The sequence below is a fragment of the Lynx canadensis genome, chromosome D2, assembly GCF_007474595.2.
Source record: "Lynx canadensis isolate LIC74 chromosome D2, mLynCan4.pri.v2, whole genome shotgun sequence".
Classification (NCBI taxonomy): Eukaryota; Metazoa; Chordata; class Mammalia; order Carnivora; family Felidae; genus Lynx; species Lynx canadensis.
In genome coordinates this window covers 78,838,090-78,861,903 of record NC_044313.2, presented here as the reverse complement: position 1 = coordinate 78,861,903, position 23,814 = coordinate 78,838,090, and the positions used below count along the sequence as shown (strand labels likewise).

The 23,814-nt window shown below is 46.1% G+C and overlaps 1 protein-coding gene across 2 annotated transcripts; it reads right to left on the bottom strand.

The window, feature by feature from the left end:
* Nucleotides 1-178: 178 nt before the first annotated feature.
* ANKRD22 (ankyrin repeat domain 22) lies at nucleotides 179-23,540 on the bottom strand. 2 transcript variants are annotated; one of them, XM_030334151.2, is made up of 6 exons: nucleotides 23,191-23,537; nucleotides 9,647-9,838; nucleotides 7,249-7,356; nucleotides 4,891-4,968; nucleotides 2,249-2,347; nucleotides 179-1,971 (listed from the first exon to the last, which is right to left on the bottom strand). In XM_030334151.2, exons 1-6 carry the CDS (start codon nucleotides 23,209-23,211, stop codon nucleotides 1,894-1,896), a joined length of 576 nt encoding a protein of 191 aa, XP_030190011.1. In that variant the 5' UTR covers nucleotides 23,212-23,537; the 3' UTR covers nucleotides 179-1,893. The 2 variants fall into 2 exon arrangements, with proteins under 2 accessions (XP_030190011.1, XP_030190012.1); XM_030334152.1 differs by lacking the exon at nucleotides 4,891-4,968 and having other exon boundaries at nucleotides 1,198-1,971; nucleotides 23,191-23,540.
* Between the last annotated feature and the right edge of the window lie 274 nt (nucleotides 23,541-23,814).

Genomic DNA, 23,814 nt, shown 5'->3' with positions numbered 1-23,814 from the left:
TAAGCACGTTACGCACTCCATGAAGCACGTATACGTATTTCAGTACTTAGCATCTAGCCCAGCTCGTTGGAGAGTTCATTGACTGACGCTAGAAGACCTAATGTCCACAAATGTCTGCCCCGGTTTTCTGCCTTCAAAAACGAAAAACTAGGAAGAAAGTATTAGAATGTCATGAGCATAGAGACAACAAACTGTCGCATATTTTATTCTTTGATCTTGATAACTGCCCAGAGTCAGTCACGAATAGAAGAAAATGCTCAATTTTCGCACCGTCTCAAAGATGACAGTTACGGTCACACATGAGTGATAGCGTAATTTTGCAAACCAAATTGAAGGTACACAGGTGCGTGTGGAAGGTACACTGGTGTGTGAAGTTCATTTGTTGATTCCGTCCCCCAGAGCCACCTGCTAACTCGATTCGGTGCCATGTATCTAAAATAATTTCAGAGACACGTAGGGGCTTCTGAATCTGTATCTACACACTACTATTTCCTTCACAAAACATACACCTTAAGGCTCTGTACATAGCTCAATAAATATTCCGGATTTGATTTTCATTAGCCCTTTGTTCTGTTCAAGGATGGTAAATCTTTTCTTCTTAGACTGTTCATTTGTGACCTCAATATAGTGTGTGATACGTCTACACTTTAGTCCATGTCTAAAGATATTAATGATTCAGTCCTGCTTGGCGAAATTTGATCATTTTTAAAATGTGTTTATTTCTACTCTGTGTCATTGACACAGGACTTGAGAAATGTATTTTGATATTCACTATCTCCCTTCTGGAAGTATAACGCAGATACCATCTTCTTCTGTTGCTCTATTTATTGTAAAGAAATCCTTCGTCCCACGTTAATAATAATATTTTGAATTTTAACAATGAAAATAAACAGAAAGAACAACCTTAGTAGCTGCCTGGCATTCACGAGAGAATCATAAAGGTATTTTTGAAGGAACATCTATTCTCTTAAATGTTTATTTCTGGGCCAGAGAGAGACAGAGCATGAGCGAGGGAGGGGCAGAGAGAGAGGGAGACACAGAATCGGAAGCAGGCTCCGGGCTCCGAGCTGTCAGCCCAGAGCCCGACGCAGGGCTCGAACTCACGGACCGTGAGATCGTGACCTGAGCCCAAGTCGGACGCTCAACCGACTGAGCCACCCAGGCGCCCCGTGAGGAAACATCTTGACAGTTGCCTGATTTTGTTCATAATTAAGACGGATTTTACTTATAAGCTGACAGCAAAACGTCTAGAGGTATTCTAGTTAAATTGGCTCTCGGGAAAGAAAAAGAAACAGCCCTGGCTTGTAGGATTTCCCAACATGACTGTGGCCTAAATACCCCCACCCCTGACGACTGATAGATGGTTTTATTGAAGTTGTTTCACCAAATGAATATTTACATATGAAGCTCTCCCCCCACCGCCCCCCTGACACATCATTCTATACAAATATATCTACTTCGAATCTTCCTCCTACCACTCAAAAGGATGGAGAGAAACAGTCGTTTTTTTGGGTGTGATATCGACAGGACCACCTCTTGGTCACAGTGGCACACCTGAGAAGAGAGGACCGAGCCAGCCAACTGCGATTCTCTTCTTCAGGACCAACCGGGGTGGAAATGTCACCTTTGTGTTGACCAAAGTGGAAACCCCCACGACTTCAGTGTTTCTCCTAGAAAGATTATGACCATGGTGAACTCCACTGGGAGAAAAAAAAAAATCGTCAGTACAAAGCTCTTCCACAAATGTCACCATGGCAACCGCCATTAGGGTTACCCATGGTAACCGTAAAATTGCAGCATCCAGGTTGAGCGGTCCACAGACCGATTGTCCAAAATGGAGAGAGAACACGGCGCTTTAGTTTCTTTCTACTTCTCCACGTGAGGCCTCTAGGATTACGAGGCTTTCCTTAGCATTGACTCAATCTGGGAAAACTTCAATCTCCGTGCAATGTCCAGTGAAGTCTCACCACGCTGAGGAGAAAAAGAAATTACGGTCCTTTGTCTCCAATGCAGTCCAAGGTCGATGCAAAAGGCCTAGTAAACAGTCTAGACCAACTGACTTACAGGCCCGGCAAGGGCTCTGAAGGTCATTTGGTTCTAACAGGAATAGGACAACGTAATTCCTTAGTGAGGACAATTAGCTTTGCTGTCAACAACATCGGAGGCAGTTAATTCACTTCAGCACACAGCCCAAGTTAGGAGATGCTGTTGCTGGAAGGACATCGGACCACCGCCCACAGATTCTTACCCGATTCTTGATCATGGGGTCTGCATGAGCTTCAAGGAGCAGAGGGATGAGATTCTGGTTTTTCATTTCGCAGGCGTAATGTAACGCGGTGCAGCCGTACTGAAACCGAAAGACCAACAGGGAGTTCATCGTGGGCTCTACGGACCCGGCAGGCGGCTCCTTCGGCAAGCACTTGTCACATCCTAGAGCGTCCCCCCCAAGCAGACCGGTCTGCAAATCATCCACGCACACCCACTTTTCTTGTATTTCAAAAGCCTTCCCTGCCCCCATGTGTATATGGTTAACGTCCTATAAGCCATTAATATCTTCCTTTCTCATTTTCTGTTCCAAACTTAACACAACCTGCAAGAAGTTAACGCTCAATTGTCTCAAGGTTTCTTGGTGGGATTCTATATGTCTGGGCAATCACCGCCTAGATCATCGTACCGTCTTTTCTCCTCAAGGGTCCCCACACGGGCTTTTTTGCAAATATCATCCCCCGTGGTTGTTGATCAAAATCCCCACAACCTGAAGACGGTGCTCATGTCGCTACAGCCCAGCTCCAGGATCGGTGCAGTTGGTTCTATGTAGAAACCTCTCATGCTTGGTTTGCTGTGGCTTATATTCTGCATTCTGAAATAGCGGATCTACTCTGCTGGTACTAACTTAAAACACCAACTACAAGTGAAAAGAGATGGATAGCTAGGGTGTCCAGATATTTGTGCCCCAGATATTGCCTTTCAAAAAGCAGCCCAACAACCATGGTTTGGGTATGTGCCGAATTAATGCCAGACCTTATTAACTCTTCCAAGAGCATAACGGATAATGCTGCAATTGCTGATTTTTCTTAAGTGATAACATCATGCACCAAAGAGCTGGCTTTGAACTTTTCCATGTGAAATAAAGTGAGTGTAATTACCTAGAAATACAATGCACCGCATTACTTAGAGTTGGAAAACCTATCTGAATATTCAGATAGTCTTAGAAAAATGGTGGCGCGCGCGCGTGTGTGTGTGTGTGTGTGTGGAACGTAACAGTCCAGCTAGAGATACATATCGAGAAGCAGAAAAATATCCTAGAGAAATTTTGATCACAGGCAAAGTTTCAAACCTTTTGAATTTCAATGAAAGGACCAAGAAAAACCTTCAGCGAACCATTCACCCAATCTTTAATAACGTCTTACTTAATACATCTTGAAGTTTTCTAAGGAATGACAGAGCACCATAGTCGTCTATCCAAATTAACCCAAAAATTCTATTTTCTTTTTTTTCATGTTTATTTATTTACTTTGAGAGAGGCAGAGAGAATCCCAAGTAGGCTCTGCACTGACAGTGACAGTGACACGGGGCTCAATCCTATGAACCGTGAGATCATGACCTGAGTCAAAATCAAGAGTCAGACGCCCAACAAACTGAACCACCCAGGTATCCCCCAAAATTCTATTTTAAATAAAAGGAAAAACATACATCTCAGTAACTTATTCTCCTGTGTTCTCTCTCTCTCAATCTCTCACACACACGCACACACACGTGCACACACACGTAGAGCTACCTCCGTTTAAACATATGATGATACCAATATAATCAAAACTAAAATGATGTAAATAATTAATAGAAACAGGGATGGGCACATTTTCTCTCTCATGGAAGAGTGGTAACACACACACACCCACAGAGATGCACACGCCATAAAACAAATCGAGGATCACAGAATATTGGTTCGTGTCTACTCAAATTTCAACTTGCCTCCTTTCTCAATAAACAGTTGGGAATCCAAAATTTCATCCAATCAATATAAGCAAATAAAACGTCATACAAATAAACATCGGGCCCATTTATGATCATTTAAGGGAGGAAGAGGGGCACAGGGTGTAAGGGTGAAAGGTGAGAACAAAACCTTATATTTAGTTAGAGACAGGAAGAAGTTCACTGCCGCTTGCTTATCACGCCCTCCGCGCCACTTGGGCTCTTTGACTTTGATCCTTATCCATGGAGTTTACAGGTGGGGACTTGCTTAAGGGTGGGTTGGGAGCTTGGCCACCGCAGCTGTTGTTCGTTGAGCACTTATTATGTGCCAGGCACTCTGCTGAGCACCCTACATGAGTCTGCCTCGCAAGGTAGGTTCGTGGCTACCCTCACGTTACAGGTGAGAAATTGAGAGTCCAATACGTGTATGACTTGTGAAAACGCCCACAGCAAAACATGAGAAGCTGGGGGCTGCCTGGGCGGCTCAGTCGGTTGAGCTTTTGACTTCGGCTCAGGTCATGATCTCACAGTCTGCGGGTTCGAGCCCCACGTCGGGCTCTGTGCTGACAGCTCGGAGCCTGGAGCCTGCTTCGGATTCTGTGTCTCCCTCTCTCTCTGCCCCTTTCCCACTCGTCTCCCTCTCTCTCTCTCTCTCAAAATAAAAACATTTTAAAAAGTTCTAAAACTGTCCTCCAGTCCATAAAGATCCCTGTGAGTTTAGTGGCAGCATCTAACCAACCCCCAGCTCGCCTGACTAGCAGTGAAAACAGAAAGAAAGAAAAATGAAACGTAAAGAAAGATGAGGAACATGTAGACGTGTCTAGGAAAACAAAGCGAGTAACTCTGTAGGTGACAAATACTCTGCCCGCAAATACCATTCTGAATATCGTTTCAAGGTGACTAAACGCACGAACTTACACAGTCCGTGGCGTTCACGTCGATGCCAGCGTCGAGCAGCATTCGAACGAGAGCCTCGTTCTGCTTGGTCTTTGACACCTGTTACAAACAACACGTCAAGAGGAGGTTCATTGACAAGCATTTTCTCCATCGTGTGCCTGGACTATTCTATTCCACAGGGTTTATTTTAATCCCAACACCTCTGTGCGTCTATGCATCTTTCTTAAAATCTCCCCGCCTCCTCACCCCATCCAGTACCAATCAGGTTTTCAGACTGTGGTCCTGAAGCAGCAGCGTGGGCACCTGTGAACTTAGAAATGCAAATTCGGGGGCCCCACGCCAGACCTGCCAAATCCTACTGAGGTTGGGGCCCAGGGACCGGTCTTTCCCTTCCTGGCTCAGAACCCACAGGCACTGTCCCATTGCTCTGAGGACAAAAGCAAACTTCCCAGACTGTCCTGCAAGGCCCAATTTATTTTGGCCTCTGGTCCCTGCCGGCTCACCCCGCCCTGAATGTTCCTTCTGCCTAGAAGCCTCTCCTCTCTTCTTCTATTTTCAAAAAACAATTTTTTAATTTTATTTTAGAGAGAGAGAGAGACAGAGAATCTAAGTGGGGAGAGGGGCAGAAGGGGAGAGAGAGAATCCCAAACAGGTTCCAAGCAGAGCCCAACGTGGGGCTCGATCCCACAACCCTGGGATCATGACCTGAGCCAGAATCAAGAGTCGGACGCTTAACCAACTGAGCCACCCAAGAGCCCTGTTTTAAATTTTTTTTTTTAATTTTATTTTTAAATCCATTTTTAGTATCCCAGCCCGAGCCCCTCTTCCTCCAGGAGGCTTTCCCTGACCTACCCGGTGAGGTGAAATCCCTCTCTGGGCTCTCGTGGCACTGATCACCTCCCTGTATTACCTACTTCAGAGTAATTTTACAGGCGTTTCTGCCGTACTTTATTACTGATGCGTTCTTCACTGCCCTCTAACGAACTCTTGCACGGACAGGACTCCATCTGTTTGGTTCATCCTGCATCCCTCACACCCAGTGCCTGCACGTAGTAGGGTCCCAGCAAGAGTGTGCCAGAAGGTTGAACAAAGAAACGAAGTGAACCAGACCCCTCAGAAATCCCTTTTCCTACCCAGTTCCCCGAGACCCTGACCACAGGACAGTTTGGGCGTCACCCCAACATCCCATTGCTAGGGGAGCATGGCAGTCCTGGCTGTCCCGGAGGTCAGCCCTTAGCCATACAGGAAGCCCCACCTACTTTTCTTCCCTGGTTATACTTCCCTCCTCTGTCAACATCTACACTGCCTTTCTCTGCAGTGACACAGTCCTTCCTGGTCCCTTCCTCTGAAATTTCCTCCCCGGTCGCTTATGCCGTACATATCTCAACTGCACAGATTCAAGCCCCATGAATAAGTAGGAAAATGTGCATTAAGAGGCGGTTATTCATTCCAATTGGTATTTTTGCCAGGGCCTCCGGCTTTTAAACATCTGACCGTCTTACAAAGCAGCGTTGTGAGTCAACAAATTCTGAACGAGTCTTTCTAATCCCCCTTGCGATCCTTTTGAAAATAAACGGAAGATCTCTCACCGGCCCTGAAACTGCAACTGCCATGTACTAAACACACAAGTAATTTTTCGAGAACTTTCCCGGGGTATAAACAGAGTATGTGTTTATCAGTGACTTACAGTTTTCTTTTTCCCATAAATCGAAGCATCAAAATCAACACTATCATATCTAATTCTGTAACACTTAAATACCCAAGGAGGTAACAATGACACTTCCAACTGGCAGATTTTGTCCCGGAGCCCATGTTAGCAAAGACAACTAACTAACATCCACGGTCTATTAGCTGCAAGGAGAAGGGAGCTTGGTCATTTAACGAGTAAGTGACACATGTGTTGAGTCATCTCTCAAAGGTGGAACCAGCCACTAGGGAACCAGATGGAAAATAGGGAATGAGTCAGCACAGAGCTGGTGTTCTTTGGGGGGTAAAAAGAGGGAGGCACCTGGGTGGCTCAGTCGGTTGAGCGTCCGACTTCAGCTCGGGTCACGATCTCACGGTTCGTGGGTTCGAGCCCCACGTCGGGCTCTGTGCTGACAGCAGGAAGCCTGCTTGGAATTCTCTCTCTCCCTCTCTCTGCCCTTCCCTGCTCTCACTCTCACTCTCTCTCTCCCCCTCTCAAAATAAATAAGTGAACATTGAAAGAAAGAAAGAAAGAGAGAAAGAGAAAGAAAGAAAGAAAGAACATTTTTAGAATGCAAACCGAGAGTTCATTTTTGTTACTATTTCTTTATACATGACCGGCCCAGCAAAACTTGATGATTCATGCTGCTGATCTCCACGTTTGCCCTTTGGTCACACACACGGTGTACTCACCATGAGGAAATACCCAATAAGCATAACAGGCATTAAGAGGATAATGAGTAGGTAATCAAAGAAGGTGAATTTTTTCTTCACAGCATAATGCAAGCAGTTTCTCTGTTTCTGAAAATTAAGAAAAGGATTCCTCATTAATATTTGTCTCCAATTTCATATTTTCAGATTACTGTGTCAAGAAGTTTAGTTTCTGGGGCGCCTGACTGGCTCGGTCGGTAGAGCGCGTGACTTCTGACGTCAGGGTTATGAGTCCGAGCCCCACATTGGGCAGTGGAACTTAATTAACCTTTAGAATATGTGCATTTTTCCATGCCTTTCAAAAATGGTAAACATAGGCCTATAACGGCTTCATGACTTTCTACTGAATGGAGCTATTCTAGTTTATTTAACCAAACCCTATCTGTTGGACATTTCAAGTTTTTAGCTTTCTGTTTTTATAAATTATACTGCCTGAACATCTCCATTCATAAGGCTTTGTCAACATTTCCAAATTTGTCTTTAGCCAAAGTTTCTCAAAGTGTAATTGCTAACATGAAATGTGTGAATGCTTTTCGTATTGCGCTAAACTGTGCTCGGGTACAATAACGATTTAAACTTCCTTCCTGAGGCACCCGCGTGGCTCAGTCGGTTGGGCGTCCGACTTCGGCTCAGGTCCTGATCTCTCAGTCTGAATTCCAGCCCCACGTCGGGCTCTGTGCCGACAGCTTGGAGCCTGGAGCCTGCTTCGGATTCTGTGTCTCCCTCCCTCTCTGCCCCTCCTCCACTCGTTCCCTCTCTCTCTCTTTCTCTCTCAAAAATAAACATTAAAAAAAATTTAAACTTACTTCCCGATCAACCCTTGATTTTCTTTTTTAATCCTGCTCAGTCTGACAAGCCAAAAAAAGAGCGTATTTATGTTTTAATTTAATGTGCTCTCCAGAGAATTGATGGTCTCTATTAGGTGCGTGCGTGTGAATTACCCACAGAGCTTTTTGTTTTATTTTCAGGCCTTTGTTTATAGGACGTCTGAAAATGACTCCTGAACATAGATTTAAGACACGAGAAGACACCGGTTAAGTTATTAACGTGCAAAGATTAGTGTTTGGGAAAGATTAAATATTTAAAAACCATGAAAACTGTTCTCAAGATAAAAAATGTAAACCGAACCCTCCTTCTGATAAAGTCTCTGTTTATCTAACATATCCCTAAAGTCCTTCCCAAGATGTTCCCGATGCCAAAGGATCCCTGCAGGCTGGCTGAGGTTCTCCGCCTTCTCGGCCCCGTCCCTGTGCTGTCCGACATCGCCTTCCCCCAGCTTCCAAATGAGCACGTCCCCCCGACAGAGGATGTGAACCCACAGACATCTGCCTTCGCCACTCCCACTCACCACAAGCCCACACACCTGGCCCTCCAGCTGTGTGCAAGGGAGACGGTGTCACGGTCCAGGAAGCTGCATCGCTGTCACATTCGGTGCAGGGATGCCTTGCTTTTAAGCCCAACCAAGCAAAAAATAGGAAGTACCAGCAAGAAGGCCCGGTAGCGATCCATTTGCTGATAATACGCGATTGCTCCAGAGGAGCTGGTGTTGATACTGACTCGGAAGGGAGTCAGCGGGGCCCCGACAGGCTGTGTTTTCCTCACTCCGTGTACGTGAGTGGAAACAGAGCACTCGTAAGTATGACAAATAATGAATTTTTATATTTACTGAGTGTGCTTTAAATGCCATCTTTGCTCGGATGCAGACACTGGCCGTTCCAAGGTGCTCCGAAAGAGATGTTTGCAGCAATACACTTGTGTTCTGCTCGTCCTTGATTCTTGAGGGTTCCGTCAGCTAACACTGCATCTTTAAGTACAATCTTTCTGCCTCTCTGTGTGGCTTCAAGGAGCCTCTGGTTCGTGACCTTGTTTGTCCTTGGCAAATACCTACCTGGCCTTCTTCAATCCTATGAGCGAACGGTAGGATCTCCCGGAGAACATTGACCCAGTAGGTAAAAACCTCATGAAATAGCACCACCAGGTCAGCATTTCTTTTCCAGGAAATCTTTCCCATTCCTTCTGGAATCATGAGGAGGAGGAGCAGGGAGAGGGAAGCAGGAAGGCAGGGAAAAGCATGAGGAGGAAGAGGAAAGGAAAAGGAGAGCTCTAACTAGTCAAATGAATGAATGAAGGAATGAATGAACCTTTCTTTTCAGAAGTACAAGGACATAATTAACCATAATTATCAACCTGCTGATTGAACTATGATTTATTTTGGCTCTTTAACCTGATAGAATAGTATGTGTTAGTCCCTTTAAAGTAAAGGAAAAAAAAATTGGTATCAGGAGCTACAAGCAACGAGAAAATGGCACATCCTCGACTGCTAGGAGGAGAAAGGATTACCACAGTCAATTGCTGTCTCCACTCATGTGTAATGGCCTACCTGGTTTTTGAGGTTCACATCAGCATTTCTTTTCAAGAGGAAGGAAACGATTCTCAGGTGCCCCCGGCGGCAAGCACAGATCAGGGGGGTGTCTCCATTAAAGCCATCTTGCACATTGATACAGTTGCGGTCCTCTCTCACCCAGCGCCACACTTGACCAAAGTCGTTCTGATAGGCCGCCTGGCAGATGGGCTAAGAGGGGAAAACCACAAGCAGGTCCTGAAATACCGGCATAATGAAGCCCCCGTAAGAGAGAAATCACCACCCGATAATTTAAAACTCCCGTCTTTCCCAATCGTGATACAGTAAAACCTTGGATTGCGAGTAACCCGTTCCGTGAGGGTTCCACAAGACGAGCAAGAATTTCTGACAACTTTTCACTTGATAAAAGGGCGATGTCTTGCAATACGAGTCGTACATGACGCCGAATGTCACGTGATCACAACTGAGCCAATGGTTCTTGAAGTTCACTTTGAGAGACAACCGCTTTGGATTACAAGCATGTTTCTGGAACGAATTATGCTCGCAAAGCAAGGTTTTACTGTGTATCGCTTCATACATGAGATTTTTGGTCTCCATTATGCCGAGCCTTAAATCTAGAACAAGCCCAAGTCCACGAGGAACCTCTCAACGATTTCCTGAATTGCTTGGCACACAGATGCGTTCATGGAATGAGTGAATAAGTGGAAGCAATATTGCAGATTTAACCCCGCGGGGAAGAGTGTGCTCACGGATGGATGACGCCTGTCAGAGAGGCAGGATTTCACTGAATATAGAGTAGGTGCATCGGAGGAATTTAGGGCAGCACTAGATGATCAAACAGAGACATATGGCGCCCTGTGCTCCAGGAAACCAGCCCAGTGGAAAAGACCCATTTTACACAGATAATACATAAATAACAAATGACATCATTGATTGGATCCGATGCTTTTTATTTAGAAAGTGTCCTAAGGGGCTTTGCAAAGCGTCATGGGAGCGTGACAGCAAGACCTAAGCTGACCTCCTCCCCTTGCCCACTTTCCCCCACCTCCTTCTGGACCTGTCTTCTGTTTTCAATGCTTCATGTTTGGTTTCTTCCATCTGGGCCCCGCCCTTACTGCTTCCTCTGCACAAAACACCTTTCCCCCTCTCTACTCACCTGGCCGCCTCTGGCCCATCCCTCATGTCATCACTTAAGTTTTACTTTACCCGGTCTTTCCTGACTCCAGCCCTGTTTCACAGCAACTGGCCTAACTGTCCACTCTTGTCTTAATTCTGTATAATCGCGCGCTGCAGGCCAGCACGAATCGGGAGGGGTTGAGGCAGCATTGAGTGCGGGAAGGCACTGGCTGCCAGCTTCGTGGGGATAGAGGCTATACTGTTCCACGTAATGTTTGAATTTATTCCATTCATACCCCCAGTATGTAACACAGCACTGGCACACGGAAGGCAAATACTAAATATTCTCAGACTGATTTTAATTAGAGAGTGTGAAAAAAAAAAAGGCACTTAGAATCACACCTGGCATGCTCAATTTATGGAAATTATTATTACTGCTTATTCAGTCGTCCTGTAATTTGGCGACAAGGTCAGACCTCTGCTGTGTCCCAGTCGCAGTTGCCGGGGACAGGTGTACAAAATACTCTCAACCATGCAAAATGTACTTACCGGTTGGGAATATAGCGTGAGCACACACACACACACACACACACGCACGTTCAACAATGAGAAAACAATGTTAAAGAAGCATAGATTGGGGGTAATGAGCACCAGTGAGAAAGCTGAGTGGTACGTACGTTTGCTAAGCAATTCATGTTTCTAACATAGCCAAATATCATAATCAGTGAGCTTTTAAAAGTAAGATTTTTTTAATGTTTATTTATTTTTGAGGGAGAGCATGTGCATGCAAGCAGAGGAGGGGCAGAGAGAGAGAGGGAGACAGAACCCCAAGCAGGCTTTGCACTGTGAGCACAGAGCCTGACGCGGGGCTCGAACTCACAGACCGCGAGATCATGACCTGAGCCGAAGTCGGACGCTCAACCGACTGAGCCACCCAGGCGCCCCAATAGTAAGATACTTTTAAACCCAAGGCCCTGCTCACGAAAGAAACACCCCAGAGGCAAGTCAGCTCAATGGCAGATAAGAGGCAAAGTTCTGTGTCCCCAAAAGAAATGGGCATGATACAGGGGTCCAAAATGCAGTAGAAATGCCCAACCACACAACCCCCCTTCCGCTACCCCGAGGTCATCCCGTGCCTAGGCCTCGTCACCAGCTGGGCTCAGCAGCGTCTCCAGGTTCTGTGGGGCTGACGTGCAAACGACCAGAGCATTCGAAAGGACGCGTTTGCTGTCAGCAAACTGGGTTATAGTCGTGATTGTGCAACTAGCCGCCTGGCGACCGTGGAAAATCTCTCCCCCTCGTGCATCTTGGTGTCCTCAGTCACGAGACAAAAGAATGAGGCGAAATTCCATTTCGTCGTCACACCCTGTGACTGCCACCCTCCAGTCTCTCCCCAGCCAACGCATCTGCCCCATCCACTTCGAGGTGGGGAAGTCCTTTCGAAGCGCAAATACTACCCCACGGCGTTCAGCCCTTATCTTAGCAGTGGCGCCCAGCCACTTAGATCTCAACAACGAACAAGACAGAACGAAACACAACAGGCGATGCTGAGTCGCCAACTCTTAATTTTGCCAAGTAAATCCGTGAGAAGCAACATCATCATTTAGTAAAATAAAAGGCGTTTTAGCATAAATGTAAGAGCAAAACTATTTTGACAAAATATACAAGGACAGTCACAGAAGAGGGAAAACAAAGCCATCCTTTATATGAGGCAGATTTCGCTGTATGGAAAACCCTGCTTCTTTGTCTGTTTTTCTTCTTCTAATTTCACCGTAAATCGGTGCGAATTTGCCACAGATTACGACTCATCCTTTATAGGACTAGCATTTGGTAACTGATAGACCACCATACTGAACTTGAAAGCAGGTGGCTATAGAGTTCATTTCTTTCTTCTTAAGATTTTAAATTACAACATTAAAAATCCTGGCACATTTCATGCACTCATCTGGCCTCCCAACTTCTCTTAAAACATTTAAAGCTTTGACAACGTTGGGCCCACATTCCCATAGGACACCAAATAAAGCCCCCCTTGCGTGGGCTCCGCAAAATCTTTACTGAGAGTCCTCATCAGAAAGGAGGAAGGGACAAGTAGACAGTTTGCCTTCAAGAGACACCCGGTACGGCTGAGTTCTTCCTTAATCCCATTCAAGCGACCGTCCTTAAAACACCACCCGATCTCATCTCTTAATCTTTCCTGAGCTTCCTATGTCCCGGGCACGGAGCTCCTGTATTTGAAAAGTAAAGTGCCATCCTGGTTCAGCTGGATCCCCAGGTGGCTGATGGAGGGAACCACAGGAAGGGTTGGGCGCTGTTGTAAACTCCCAGACTCCACCAGGGGGCAGCTCAGGGTCATGAAAGCACCGACGGGGACCCAAGGGAAGTCCAATACAAAAGCTAGGGCCCAGAAAGAGGAAGACGCTGTCCTTTTGCCTTGAGGGAAGAATTATCGTGAATTCTGTTGGCCTCCGAAGTTTCTGGAACTTGGGGGATTCTGGGGGAGGAGGAAACCAGTGGAGACCTCGGGAGATCGTCATGATACTTCCATCCCCTGGTGCCCTCCTGCCCATCCTCACTGGCAAAGCACTAGTTCAGATCTTCGTTGTTCTCACCAAGACTGTTGCAAAACCGGTGGTTAACTGACCTTGCTTCCTCCTGTCTCCCCCTTCCAGCCCCCAGTCCGACCGCCAAAACGGCAGCTTCCTGTCACTTCCTTCCCGAAACGTTTGGTCACTTAACGACCCGCTGGGTTAGGATGCTGTCCTCGAGCGGACACACGATTCTTCGGATGTCCCAAATCCTGTCTTTCCAACTTCATCTCTTACCACCGCCTTCTCTGTACCCTTGATCTAAGTGAAGAAAGGCACGAGTAACAGCTATCTCCCCAGCTAGACTGTAAGCTCCGTGAAAGTAGGTACTGTGTCTGTACTAGAACATTCTATCCCTGGCATCCAGCATATGCCTGGCACACAGTAGGCATCCAATGTCTATCTGGTGAACAAGTAAGGGAATGAATGAGTCGTAATGTGATCTCCCCTTTATTGAGTCCTTCAGCTGGTTCATTTAACCCTCACACAACCCTCCGAGCAAAACCGTACGCCCCTTTTGATTTGGTGAGACTGAGGGAAGTTGCCTTCCGTGCCCATGGTTACACAGCTCATAACTAGCAGTGCCAACAATGAAATCAAGGGGAATGACTACAGAATACATCCATTCTTCCGGCTCTAATTACTTCAGGCAGTTTGAAAAACAGCCTTCAGAATGTCTTTTGGCTGCAAGACTTTGCATTTGAGATTATTTTGTGTTCCACTTGCACCCCAATTAAGCTACAGTCTACACTCTCAGGAGGCTGGTCTGTCCCCTTTCTGCCCTGATCAGCTGGTGTCCAAGCCTTCCTGGTTATGTATCCAGATTCTTCTCCAAACTGACCTAGATTTAGCAATATCTGCCAAGAGGTAGAGGAGTAATGGTCAGAGAGGTTGCAGGAGAAACCAGAAAAAGATTTGGTCCAGATGCAAAGAAGGAAAAGTTCCAAAATGGACGTAAGGGTATGAAGTGTAAGGAGAGACTCTGGATTTGATCATGAATAAGTATCCAAAGATCAATGTTCATAGAGTGATGGGGCAGGAGGCAGAACACGGGGGCCTGAGCACATGGTCTACAAGGAATCAGAGGGTGTGACTGGAGAGGAATTGTCGTCACTTTGGCAGTAAAAGCCAAGACAGAGCTCCTGGAGCACAGAGGGAGGCAGCAGGGTCTCGTCCTCATTCCGCGCATCTGTAGGCAAAGTGCTATCGCATGGTCAGTAACGCGGGCTCTGGAAAGAAACTCTCTGGGTTCCAATCTCCACACTGCCACATAAGCGTACTGTTAGCTGGACAACTTACTTAGCTTCTTTGTGCTTTGTTCCCTTCTAGATTTAATAACCACATCTTCTTGGGGCACTTGGGTGGCTCAGTTGGTTAAGCATCCAACTCTCGATTTCGGCTCAGGTCATGATCTCATGGTCTGTGGGATCGAACCCCACATCAGGCTCTGTGCTGACAGCGTGGAGCCTCCCTTGGGATTCTCTGACTTCCTGTCTCTTTCTGCCCCCACCGCCCGCTTATGTGCACTCTTGCTCTCTCTCTCAAAATAAATAAATAGACGCTTTAAAAAATGATAACCAGATCTTCTTTATCAGGTCACAGGAACGTGACTGCATAGATGAAACACTTAGCTCAGATCAGACCCATAATAACAAGCCCTCGATTAAGGTAAAGTACTCTTGTAATTATTTAAAACATGAGGATCCAGGGAAGACGGGCAGAGGTGGTCATGAAAGGGAATGAACAGCAGTGGAAGCACTGGCCTTAAACAGGATGACAATCCGGGCTCTGAGCAAAGCACGGGAGGCAGCTCAGGTGGTTGGGATAGAAAGAACGTTTTAGGTCGGTCAAACTTTTCACCCAAAAGCCTGAAGTTTTTATCTCCGTGCTTTATGCCAATACGTATCTGTCGTAAATAAACAGACATAGACAGATAACTCAACAAGCCACCATTACGTTTAACTAGATGAGCAGGTTAGTAACACAGGAGACAAGACTGAGACAAGGATAGAAGAGGTTCTGGAACCTGGTGGGGAAAATTTGGGACAGCCATCATGAAACGCGCTGCATGAGAGGAACAAAAAACATGAAATCGCTTGAAGCGTCAGGTTATGTAGAAACGCGTTAGACTACCAGACAGGTTTGCAGTTCTCCTCAGCACATCTGTCGTCAGGGAGGGGTGGGGAAAGTGACAGGGGCAAAGAACGAAGGTTAGGAAACAGGTCTGTCAGGCAAGGGCTTGCGAGGAGCAGCTCACCCTGGGATACAGACTGAATGGACGACATATGGAAACCAGGTGGAGCCTGATGGACTTGGAAACAGAGACAAGCAGATAGAAACACGAAGGAGGATGAGAGCAGAGTCAGCACGTGTGATCTAGTGGGAAATGGGACCAGTTACGGAGTTGGGACAGGAGGCAGAGTCACCGAATCCTACCTGTCGCAGACTGGGCTTCGTCCCTAGAAGTCACGAGCAGTCATGTTGGGTGGTTGATTTGGAGCAGAGGCAGAGGTCCGGAGAAGAGAGGGAATGCTTGGGGGTGTGGAGGTCACTGCAGATGACCCCAGGGAACAGAAAGAACGGGGAAATTGTGCTCCGGAATCAAGGGAGGTAAGGGTGGGTCCTTGGAGGAGGGTGGGCAAAAGTGAGAAAATAGAGAAAAGGGCACAAGCAAAGACTTCAAGCCATTGTCATACAACAAAAATGGTGAACAAGAAAGAAAGAGATCGAAGGAGAAACTGCCACAAGAATTCAGTGGACATGCAGGGGGAGGTGGAAAGGAGGAGACGGAAGGGAAGGAAGAGAAGGGTATGTACCAAGAGTGTGTGTGAGTTCACAACCACTGACTTGTGGGGATGGCGTCCCCTGGAGTTGGGCTCCGTGCAACCTGGAAAACTGAGGCACAGCGTGAAGGGAGAACGCTAGTGAACGGACTTTTCTCTCCCATCTCATCCTTCCCAGCTAGTTCAGGAACATTCCACGTCCATTTCTGTATTCTGTCTGCACTTGGTTGTGAGTGTACGGCTGGCTCTCTTCCAGGATAAATCATGTCTCAGCCCACACATCACCTCTTCAGACAGGCTTCCCTGACCACTGGCCATCCGTCCCCCAGCCCAGGTATGGTCTATCACATCACCTTGTTTTAATTTGCGTCTATTTAATTTGCGTGATTTTTTTAAAATTTGCGTCCATTATTACGGAGATTGAGCTTAATGTTCCCCATTTCCCAAGAGAGTGAGGTGGCCATGATTTTTGCCCTATGTTCAAAGCCCCTCAATTGTTCTTCCCCCTATTCTGGCCTCTCTTTCAGTCCAATGGCCTCGCTCCCAGCTTAACTACCTGCTTGTCACCGTTGTGACTTCCCAGTTGCACTATGGGTCCCTCAAAGCCCACTTCATGACTCATGTCCAAGGAACCTCCTTGATCTGTCCTACCGAGAGCATGAACCACACAGCGCCTCACTCTGCTCACTGGCCTTTTTCCTGCGTGTTAAGTCCGGTCCCTCTAACCAGACTGTAGCCTTGATGTGAGAACCAGTGGTTCTCAACCCTGACTAAGCATTAGGGCCCTTTAAAAAAATTTTTTTTAACATTTATTTATTTTTGAGACAGAGAGAGACAGAGCATGAACGGGGGAGGGTCAGAGAGAGGGAGACACAGAATCTGAAACAGGCTCCAGGCTCTGAGCTGTCAGCACAGAGCCCGACGTGGGACTCGAACTCACAGACCGTGAGATCGTGACCTGAGCCGAAGTCGGACGCTTAACCGACTGAGCCACCCAGGCGCCCCTAGGGCCCTTTTAAAGTACAGGCCCGGGTCCCATCACTAGCCAACTGAATTAGAATCTAGGGAAGAGGGTATGGCAGTAAGGCGGGGGTATTAGTGTTATTTTAAAAAGTTCCCTGAGTGTTTCTAAGGCATAGAGAGGGTTGGGAACCACTGCAGAGGTGAAAGAAAGGAGCCCCATAATAAAGGTAACCCTTAATGAAACACTGCAACTCTTACACTGATGTTCGTTAAGGAGCATCAGAAACTCAGGAAACTTGACACGTCAGGGACCACTTTTTGTGAACTTTCGTCTCGCCATGTGCCTGGTTTTAAAAATACCCCAAGGGCACCTGGATGGCTCAGGGGGTTCAGTGTCCAACTCTTGATTTCTGCTCAGGTCATGATGTCAGGAGATCGAGCCCTGCGTTGGGCTCGGAGTTGGGTGTGGAGCCTGCTTAAGATTCTCTCTCTCCCTCTGCTCCTCCCCAGCTCATGCTTTCTCTCTCTAGTTCAAACTAACTAACTAGATAGATAGGTAGATAGATAGATAGGTAGATAGATAATAAAAAGACTCCCAAACTTGGTGCTAGAACCCCGCCCCTGCCCACTTTGTATCTCACTCTCCTAGGGCCTAAAATTTAAGGAGTGTCTCTGGGGAGCGCATGACACGTTCAGCAGGTAAATGATCCGCTAAAATATTCTATGTGTATCATTTACAGAATCATGTTGGACACCAATCCCAGTGGCGGAGACATCACAGCTGGGAAATACTTGGTGTTATTTTAACCACGTAGCAATACCTGAGCTGCGTGCACCATTACTAGTGTCTCTAAGAGCCACACGTGTCCCCAGCCCCACTTTCACCGTGGTGAAAATTCTCCTACAGAGTAATGGAACTTCGCTGGTTCCCAGTGTAGGGAAAGAGCTCGTGGAACTCTGCCTGCTCTCCGGAGGACTCGGTCAGTTGTTGATTAACCATCTCCGCGCTGAAGCTCCACACCATGTGAGAGGTTTCATAACAATTTCTAAGAAGGATTTGTGCTTTTTGAAGCAAAATGATTCAGGTAAGGAGCCTGGATGCACTGATGAAATGTCTTCTCAGGAAACAAAAGAAGATGGGGGCGCCTGGGTGAGTTAAGCATCTGACTTCCGCTCAGGTCACGATCTCGCGGTTCGTGAGTTCAAGTCCCGCTTCTGGGAACACGAGCCCCACTTTGGGTAAAACATGAGTCCCATTATTTTGGGGTGAGCCCTGTTTCTCTCTCTCTCTCTCTCTCTTTCTCTCTCCCTCCCTCACGGGATTTTCTCTCTCTCTCTCTCTGCCCCTCACTCACTTGTACTCCCCCTCCCCAAAAAGAAAAAAATGGGATGCCTAGGTGGCTCAGTCTGTTGGGCATCTGGCCCTTGATATAGGCTCAGGTTGTGATCTCGCAGTTGTGGGATCGAGCCCCACGTTGGGCTCTGCGCTGAGCATGGAGTCTGCTCGGAATTCTCTCTCTCTCTCTCTCTCTCTCTCCGTCCCTCCCCTGCTGGAGTGCTCTCTCTGTCTCTGTCTCTCTCAAAATAAATTAATTAGTTTTAAAAAAGAGAGAGAAAACAAGACAGTTTTTTTTTTCCTTTTCAGATTAACTAGTCTTAGGGAACAGTATTGAAGGGTCCATTTATTTGTACAATTAATCTCAAGCCTTTCTTTCTGATGGCTCATTTTGTCACATGCTGGAATTTGGAAATTTCTTAACAAATTCTGTCTGGAAGGCAAACAAAAAAAGCATAGGGTTGGTTTTTTTATTTTCAAGGTTGACCTAGGCCCATTTAGCTTTTATGTAACATGAAGGAAAGTTCCAGAAGTGGTTGAATTGTAAAGAAGACTAGCAATGAGGAGAAATGGAGGCAGAGCATAGTTCTCTGTTTTGCATTCTTTCTCCAACAAGGTCTCCTTGAGAGTATGTTGTCTTTACTGCTGGAAGACTAATGGGACCCCACCGCTGGGCATCAGACCTGAGAAGCTCTGAGGTCAGTGATGACAAGAAGGAGAGAGCAAGAAAGCCTTTTCCCCCAACGAGGAGGAGAAAAGGTGAGTTCTAGCTGCCGGGATCGAGCAGATCAGAAGCCCAGATACCTTCCTACCACCTCAGACCACCCAAGAGGTGAGTGCAGAGCCCAGAGGAAGCAGGAACATCACCCTTACAGCCTCCTGGGCGCTGGGACCTCCTGTCAAACAATGGCCACCCGAGGGTAAGGAGGACCATGCTGGAGTTACTGGCAGTAATATACAAATATACTGCAGCACATACAACTACGGAGGCATTACGCTACGCACCCGAAACTAATATAATGTTACGTCAATCATTCCTCAATAGACGTATACATATATGCAGTGTAGGCACCCCAAAATACACCCCTGGCATAACGATTATTCTGAGCTGAAGGCAACAGAGAAGAAGCAGATACAAGGAAAGTTCTCTGCCTTCCTCCCAGTTACTTAAAAGCATGATATAAATTTGTGAAGGGGTTCCCCCTCCCCTCTGCCAAGAAGGACAAAAGTTACCCTTGCCAGCCCAGAGAAGGCACCAAAGGAAGAGACATAATAACATTTACTCAGCAGCCCTTGCCTTCCATTAGCTCCCCCATATATCTGCCTTCCACAGTTTGCCACCCGAAGAAATCAAAGTCCTTCTGCTGTGTCTGACAGCTCGTCTGAAAATATGTGGTCCTTTTGTCGAGACGGTGTAAGTGTCCCAGTTCTGATCACCCCTTTGAGTTACTCATCACTGGGTGCTCCCGTGTGCTTTGATTAAGAGACACTTATCATGATGAGCACTGAATGAGGTATAGAATTATTGAGTCACTATATTGTACACCTGAAACTAATACGACACTGTGTGGTAACTACATTGGAATTTAAATGTTTTTAAAAAGTATAGGACCAGGGAATGAATGGGGAAAACTGGTCGGCTCTCGTCCTGTTCTCATTCGGTGGTTTGCATTCTTTACGCCTTAGGAAACGTAGAAGGAAACTGGCACAAGGCCAAAGCGACTGGCACCTACATGACAGATGAGGACATGGTGTCTACACATTTGAGGAATTACTTCAGAGCTTCTCACCCTCTCTAAAATCAGAGGTGGGGGAGTCTCGCAGAGAGACTGCCTCAGAACACCAGAGGATAAGACTAAGTTAGGTTGTTGTCTTTTCCATTCACCTGTAATTCCCACGTGCAACTACAGTTCCAGCTTCCGGAAAACAAGCTAAGCCTTCTTCTCATCTAAAAGCACCCACTTCTAGGGGCGCCTGGGTGGCTCAGTAGGTTGACCGTCGTCCAACTTCCGCTCAGGTCATGATCTCACGGTCCATGGGTTCGAACCCTGCATGGGGCTCTGCGCTGACAGCTCAGAGCCTGGAGCCTGCTTCGGATTCGGGGTCTCCCTCTCTCTCTCTCCCCCTCCGCCCTCTTTGTTTCTCTCTCTCTCAAAAATAAATACACATTGGGGCGCCTGGGTGGCGCAGTCGGTTAAGCGTCCGACTTCAGCCAGGTCACCATCTCGCGGTCCGTGAGTTCGAGCCCCGCGTCGGGCTCTGGGCTGATGGCTCAGAGCCTGGAGCCTGTTTCCGATTCTGTGTCTCCCTCTCTCTCTGCCCCTCCCCCGTTCATGCTCTGTCTCTCTCTGTCCCAAAAATAAATAAACGTTGAAAAAAAAAAATTAAAAAAATAAAAAATAAATAAATAAATAAATACACATTAAAAAATATTTCCAAGGACCCACTTCTCTTCAGGCTCTCTGACCCACTACTCTGGGGCATCGTCGCTCAGTCAACTGAAAATGCAAAGTGTCTAAAGCCAGCAGTCAAACCAGAGTCCCTTCAGCAGAGCTCAGTAAGAGCACCCTCACACCAGATGAGTACCTCCCAGGGTCGAGGCTGCTGGCGAGTAATGAGAAAGCAGAATACACACCTCTTTTCCGGAAACAGCATCCTTGGCACAGCGACACTATGGAAGATCTAACACTTACTCCTCATAGGAACCTGCTACTCAAGCTAGTTTTACCACTGCCTTTACTATCCTCGTGGTGGCTACGTTTACCTTAAAAACAAACCACAAAAACCAAGTCGGTATCAATGGGGAATCCTGCAAATTGAGAAACTCTTTGCCAAAAGGGTGGGCAACTCTCTTCTCTCCGAAAATGGTGAACCTCCCAGGTGCTCGTATGTTTCATACTGCTGTTACTAGAGTTAGTGAACAAGTGTGCGCAGTCAGACGGAAGGGCCTAGAACCTACGTCCACTTGTGATATGGAGTCGCATGGCCATCACGTCTATTTCAACACTACCTTAGACTATCTTGGATTCGATACTAATTATGAGCTTTGAATAATTACCTATGAGCGTCTAGGCATGTTAGGAATTTTTAGAGGTGCGTGTGTATGTGTGTGTTTGCACATGGGGTGTCGGATTTGTCTTTAAATATCATAGTACATCCCAAGTTGCTTTGTCCTCCATATATCTGAAAAGTGAAACATTTATTCCACTTCTGGGGATATTCTCATTGACCCTGAAGGGGCCCAGGGTAAGTCTCCCCAGAGTATGCCACTTTGGCACGTGAAGTCTTATTTTGAGCTAGAGGCAGTCAAGATCCAGTAGACTCAAGAGAAACAATATATGTAGTGTTCCCATACATACAAAATCAAATTTGATTTTCTCCTGTTAATTTGTCTCATGCCAATTTAGTTCTTAGGCCGACCAGAAGAAATTTAGTAGAGGAAAACCTTTTCCCCCAACAATGCTTATAAATAGTTCTTCATATCTTGCCTTGACTCAACTACTTGCCAGATCAACACCCGATAAACAAACAATATGCACCGCACGGGAAGAGACTTTTTTTTTAACGTACTTGGTCTCAGGACCATGATTACAACCTGGCTGCTTAAAGTGTGGTCCAGGGACCAACAATACAAGCATCAAGGAATTGAAATGCATAATCTTCACCCCCACCCAAACCTACAGAACCACAATCTGCATTGAAACCAGAGCTTGGGTGATCGGTCCTCACATTAAAATTTGAAAAGCACTAGCCTAGAGCAGTGTTTCTCCCAAGGGAGGTAAATTGCTCCTCCCCCTGAGAATCACTGGGTTGCCCCCCTAAAAAGTAAGTTTCTCCATTCTACCACAGTGAGTGAGCAATTTCTCAAACTTTAGATTGCCTAAATCTAAAGCTTAAACTAATCAATGAGTACATTTACTATAAAGACACACACACACACACACACACACACACACACGGCATTGGAAAAAGTTGCAAACGCAGAGAAACTGCCTTTAGTAGAAGAACCACCAGAGAAGGTTCTGTTGAGCATTTGTAATGAAATGCAGAACAACTGGTTAATTGTGTTAGAGAGGAAAGGGAGTAAATTGTGAATAATGACATCATTACTCTAGTTCATACATTACGTGTACTCCTTTGAAACATTATTTAAAAATTTATTTGATTCTAATAGGTTACTTTCAATACAGGGGAAAGAAAGCGTTTTTGTATCCATCAGATATGAAAAGAAAAAACTCAAAGTGCCAAAAAATATATATTCTGCATTTGTCCCTCTTTTATACAGGGATAATCTTTACTTATAGTCGCTGGTAGTGATTTTCTTTTCAAATACCAAGTTGAAAAATGTCAGTCCGTCCCTGCTTTTCCACAGAAGAGTCAGTCTACTCTTGTATGTTTAGAAAATCCAGTGGGGCGCAATTTTCACTTTTCCTCTGGATGTTTGACATCAGAAAACATGACTCTGTTAATTCCATTTTCCTAAGTCCCTGCAAGATCCAAATTACCCCCACAAACATCATCTAGACATCGGGACATATATATATATTGTATAACTCTCTACTTACACCTAGCTCGAGTTGTAGAATTACAAAATGATTTACCTCATAATATTAAATGTATTAAAAAGATTAACGCCCAAGACTTCGTTTTGACTTCGCACTCTCACGGAAAGCTATGCAGAAGAAAAGGAGACATTTTCACAGGAACGGGAAATTACATTTGAAAAGCAAGAGCAATTTTTAACACCTTTGGAATCTTACTTCCGGAAAGGTCACATACCTCAGAGTATAGGATTCCCATGCTGGCCCTCCACAGATCCGCGTCACCCCTACAGCTTCTTGAATCTTCCGGAGGTATTTCTGACTCACATAAAATCCGTCCCGGCCCTGAGAAAGGTCTCTAGAAGTCAAGGCTGGTGGCAAGTCCTTTCTTCCCACACTTGTGAACGTTCTTCTGGCAATGCAGTCAGCCGCACACCTTCTAGAGAACCCAGCCCAGGGAAACACAGGCATTGGTTTACAGCGTAATGACCCCAGTGTGTCTCATCTGATGTTACAACCCTGGGGAACCGGTTTCTGAGTCATATTTGCTCTTCCAGTACTGACATGTGGGAAGACGGGAGCAAAGTCAAGAGTCAAAGGGAAGTTCTCACCCCAACAGGAAGGACTCAGGGCTCAACGTGGGGTACTGTGGGAAAAAAGGAGGATACTGTGTTGAAGACATTAACTGAAATCTGGTTTTCAGTGGCTATTGAGAAAGGCTAGGGATGGCCAAACTCACTTGTTAGAACACATATGTCTACCACGGGCTTGACTTTGATGAAAAATAATCTTCAAGAACTGTCACCATGGATTATTTGCGATCTTTCAGCACAGATGAGGTTAATTTTTTTTCTTTGATGTT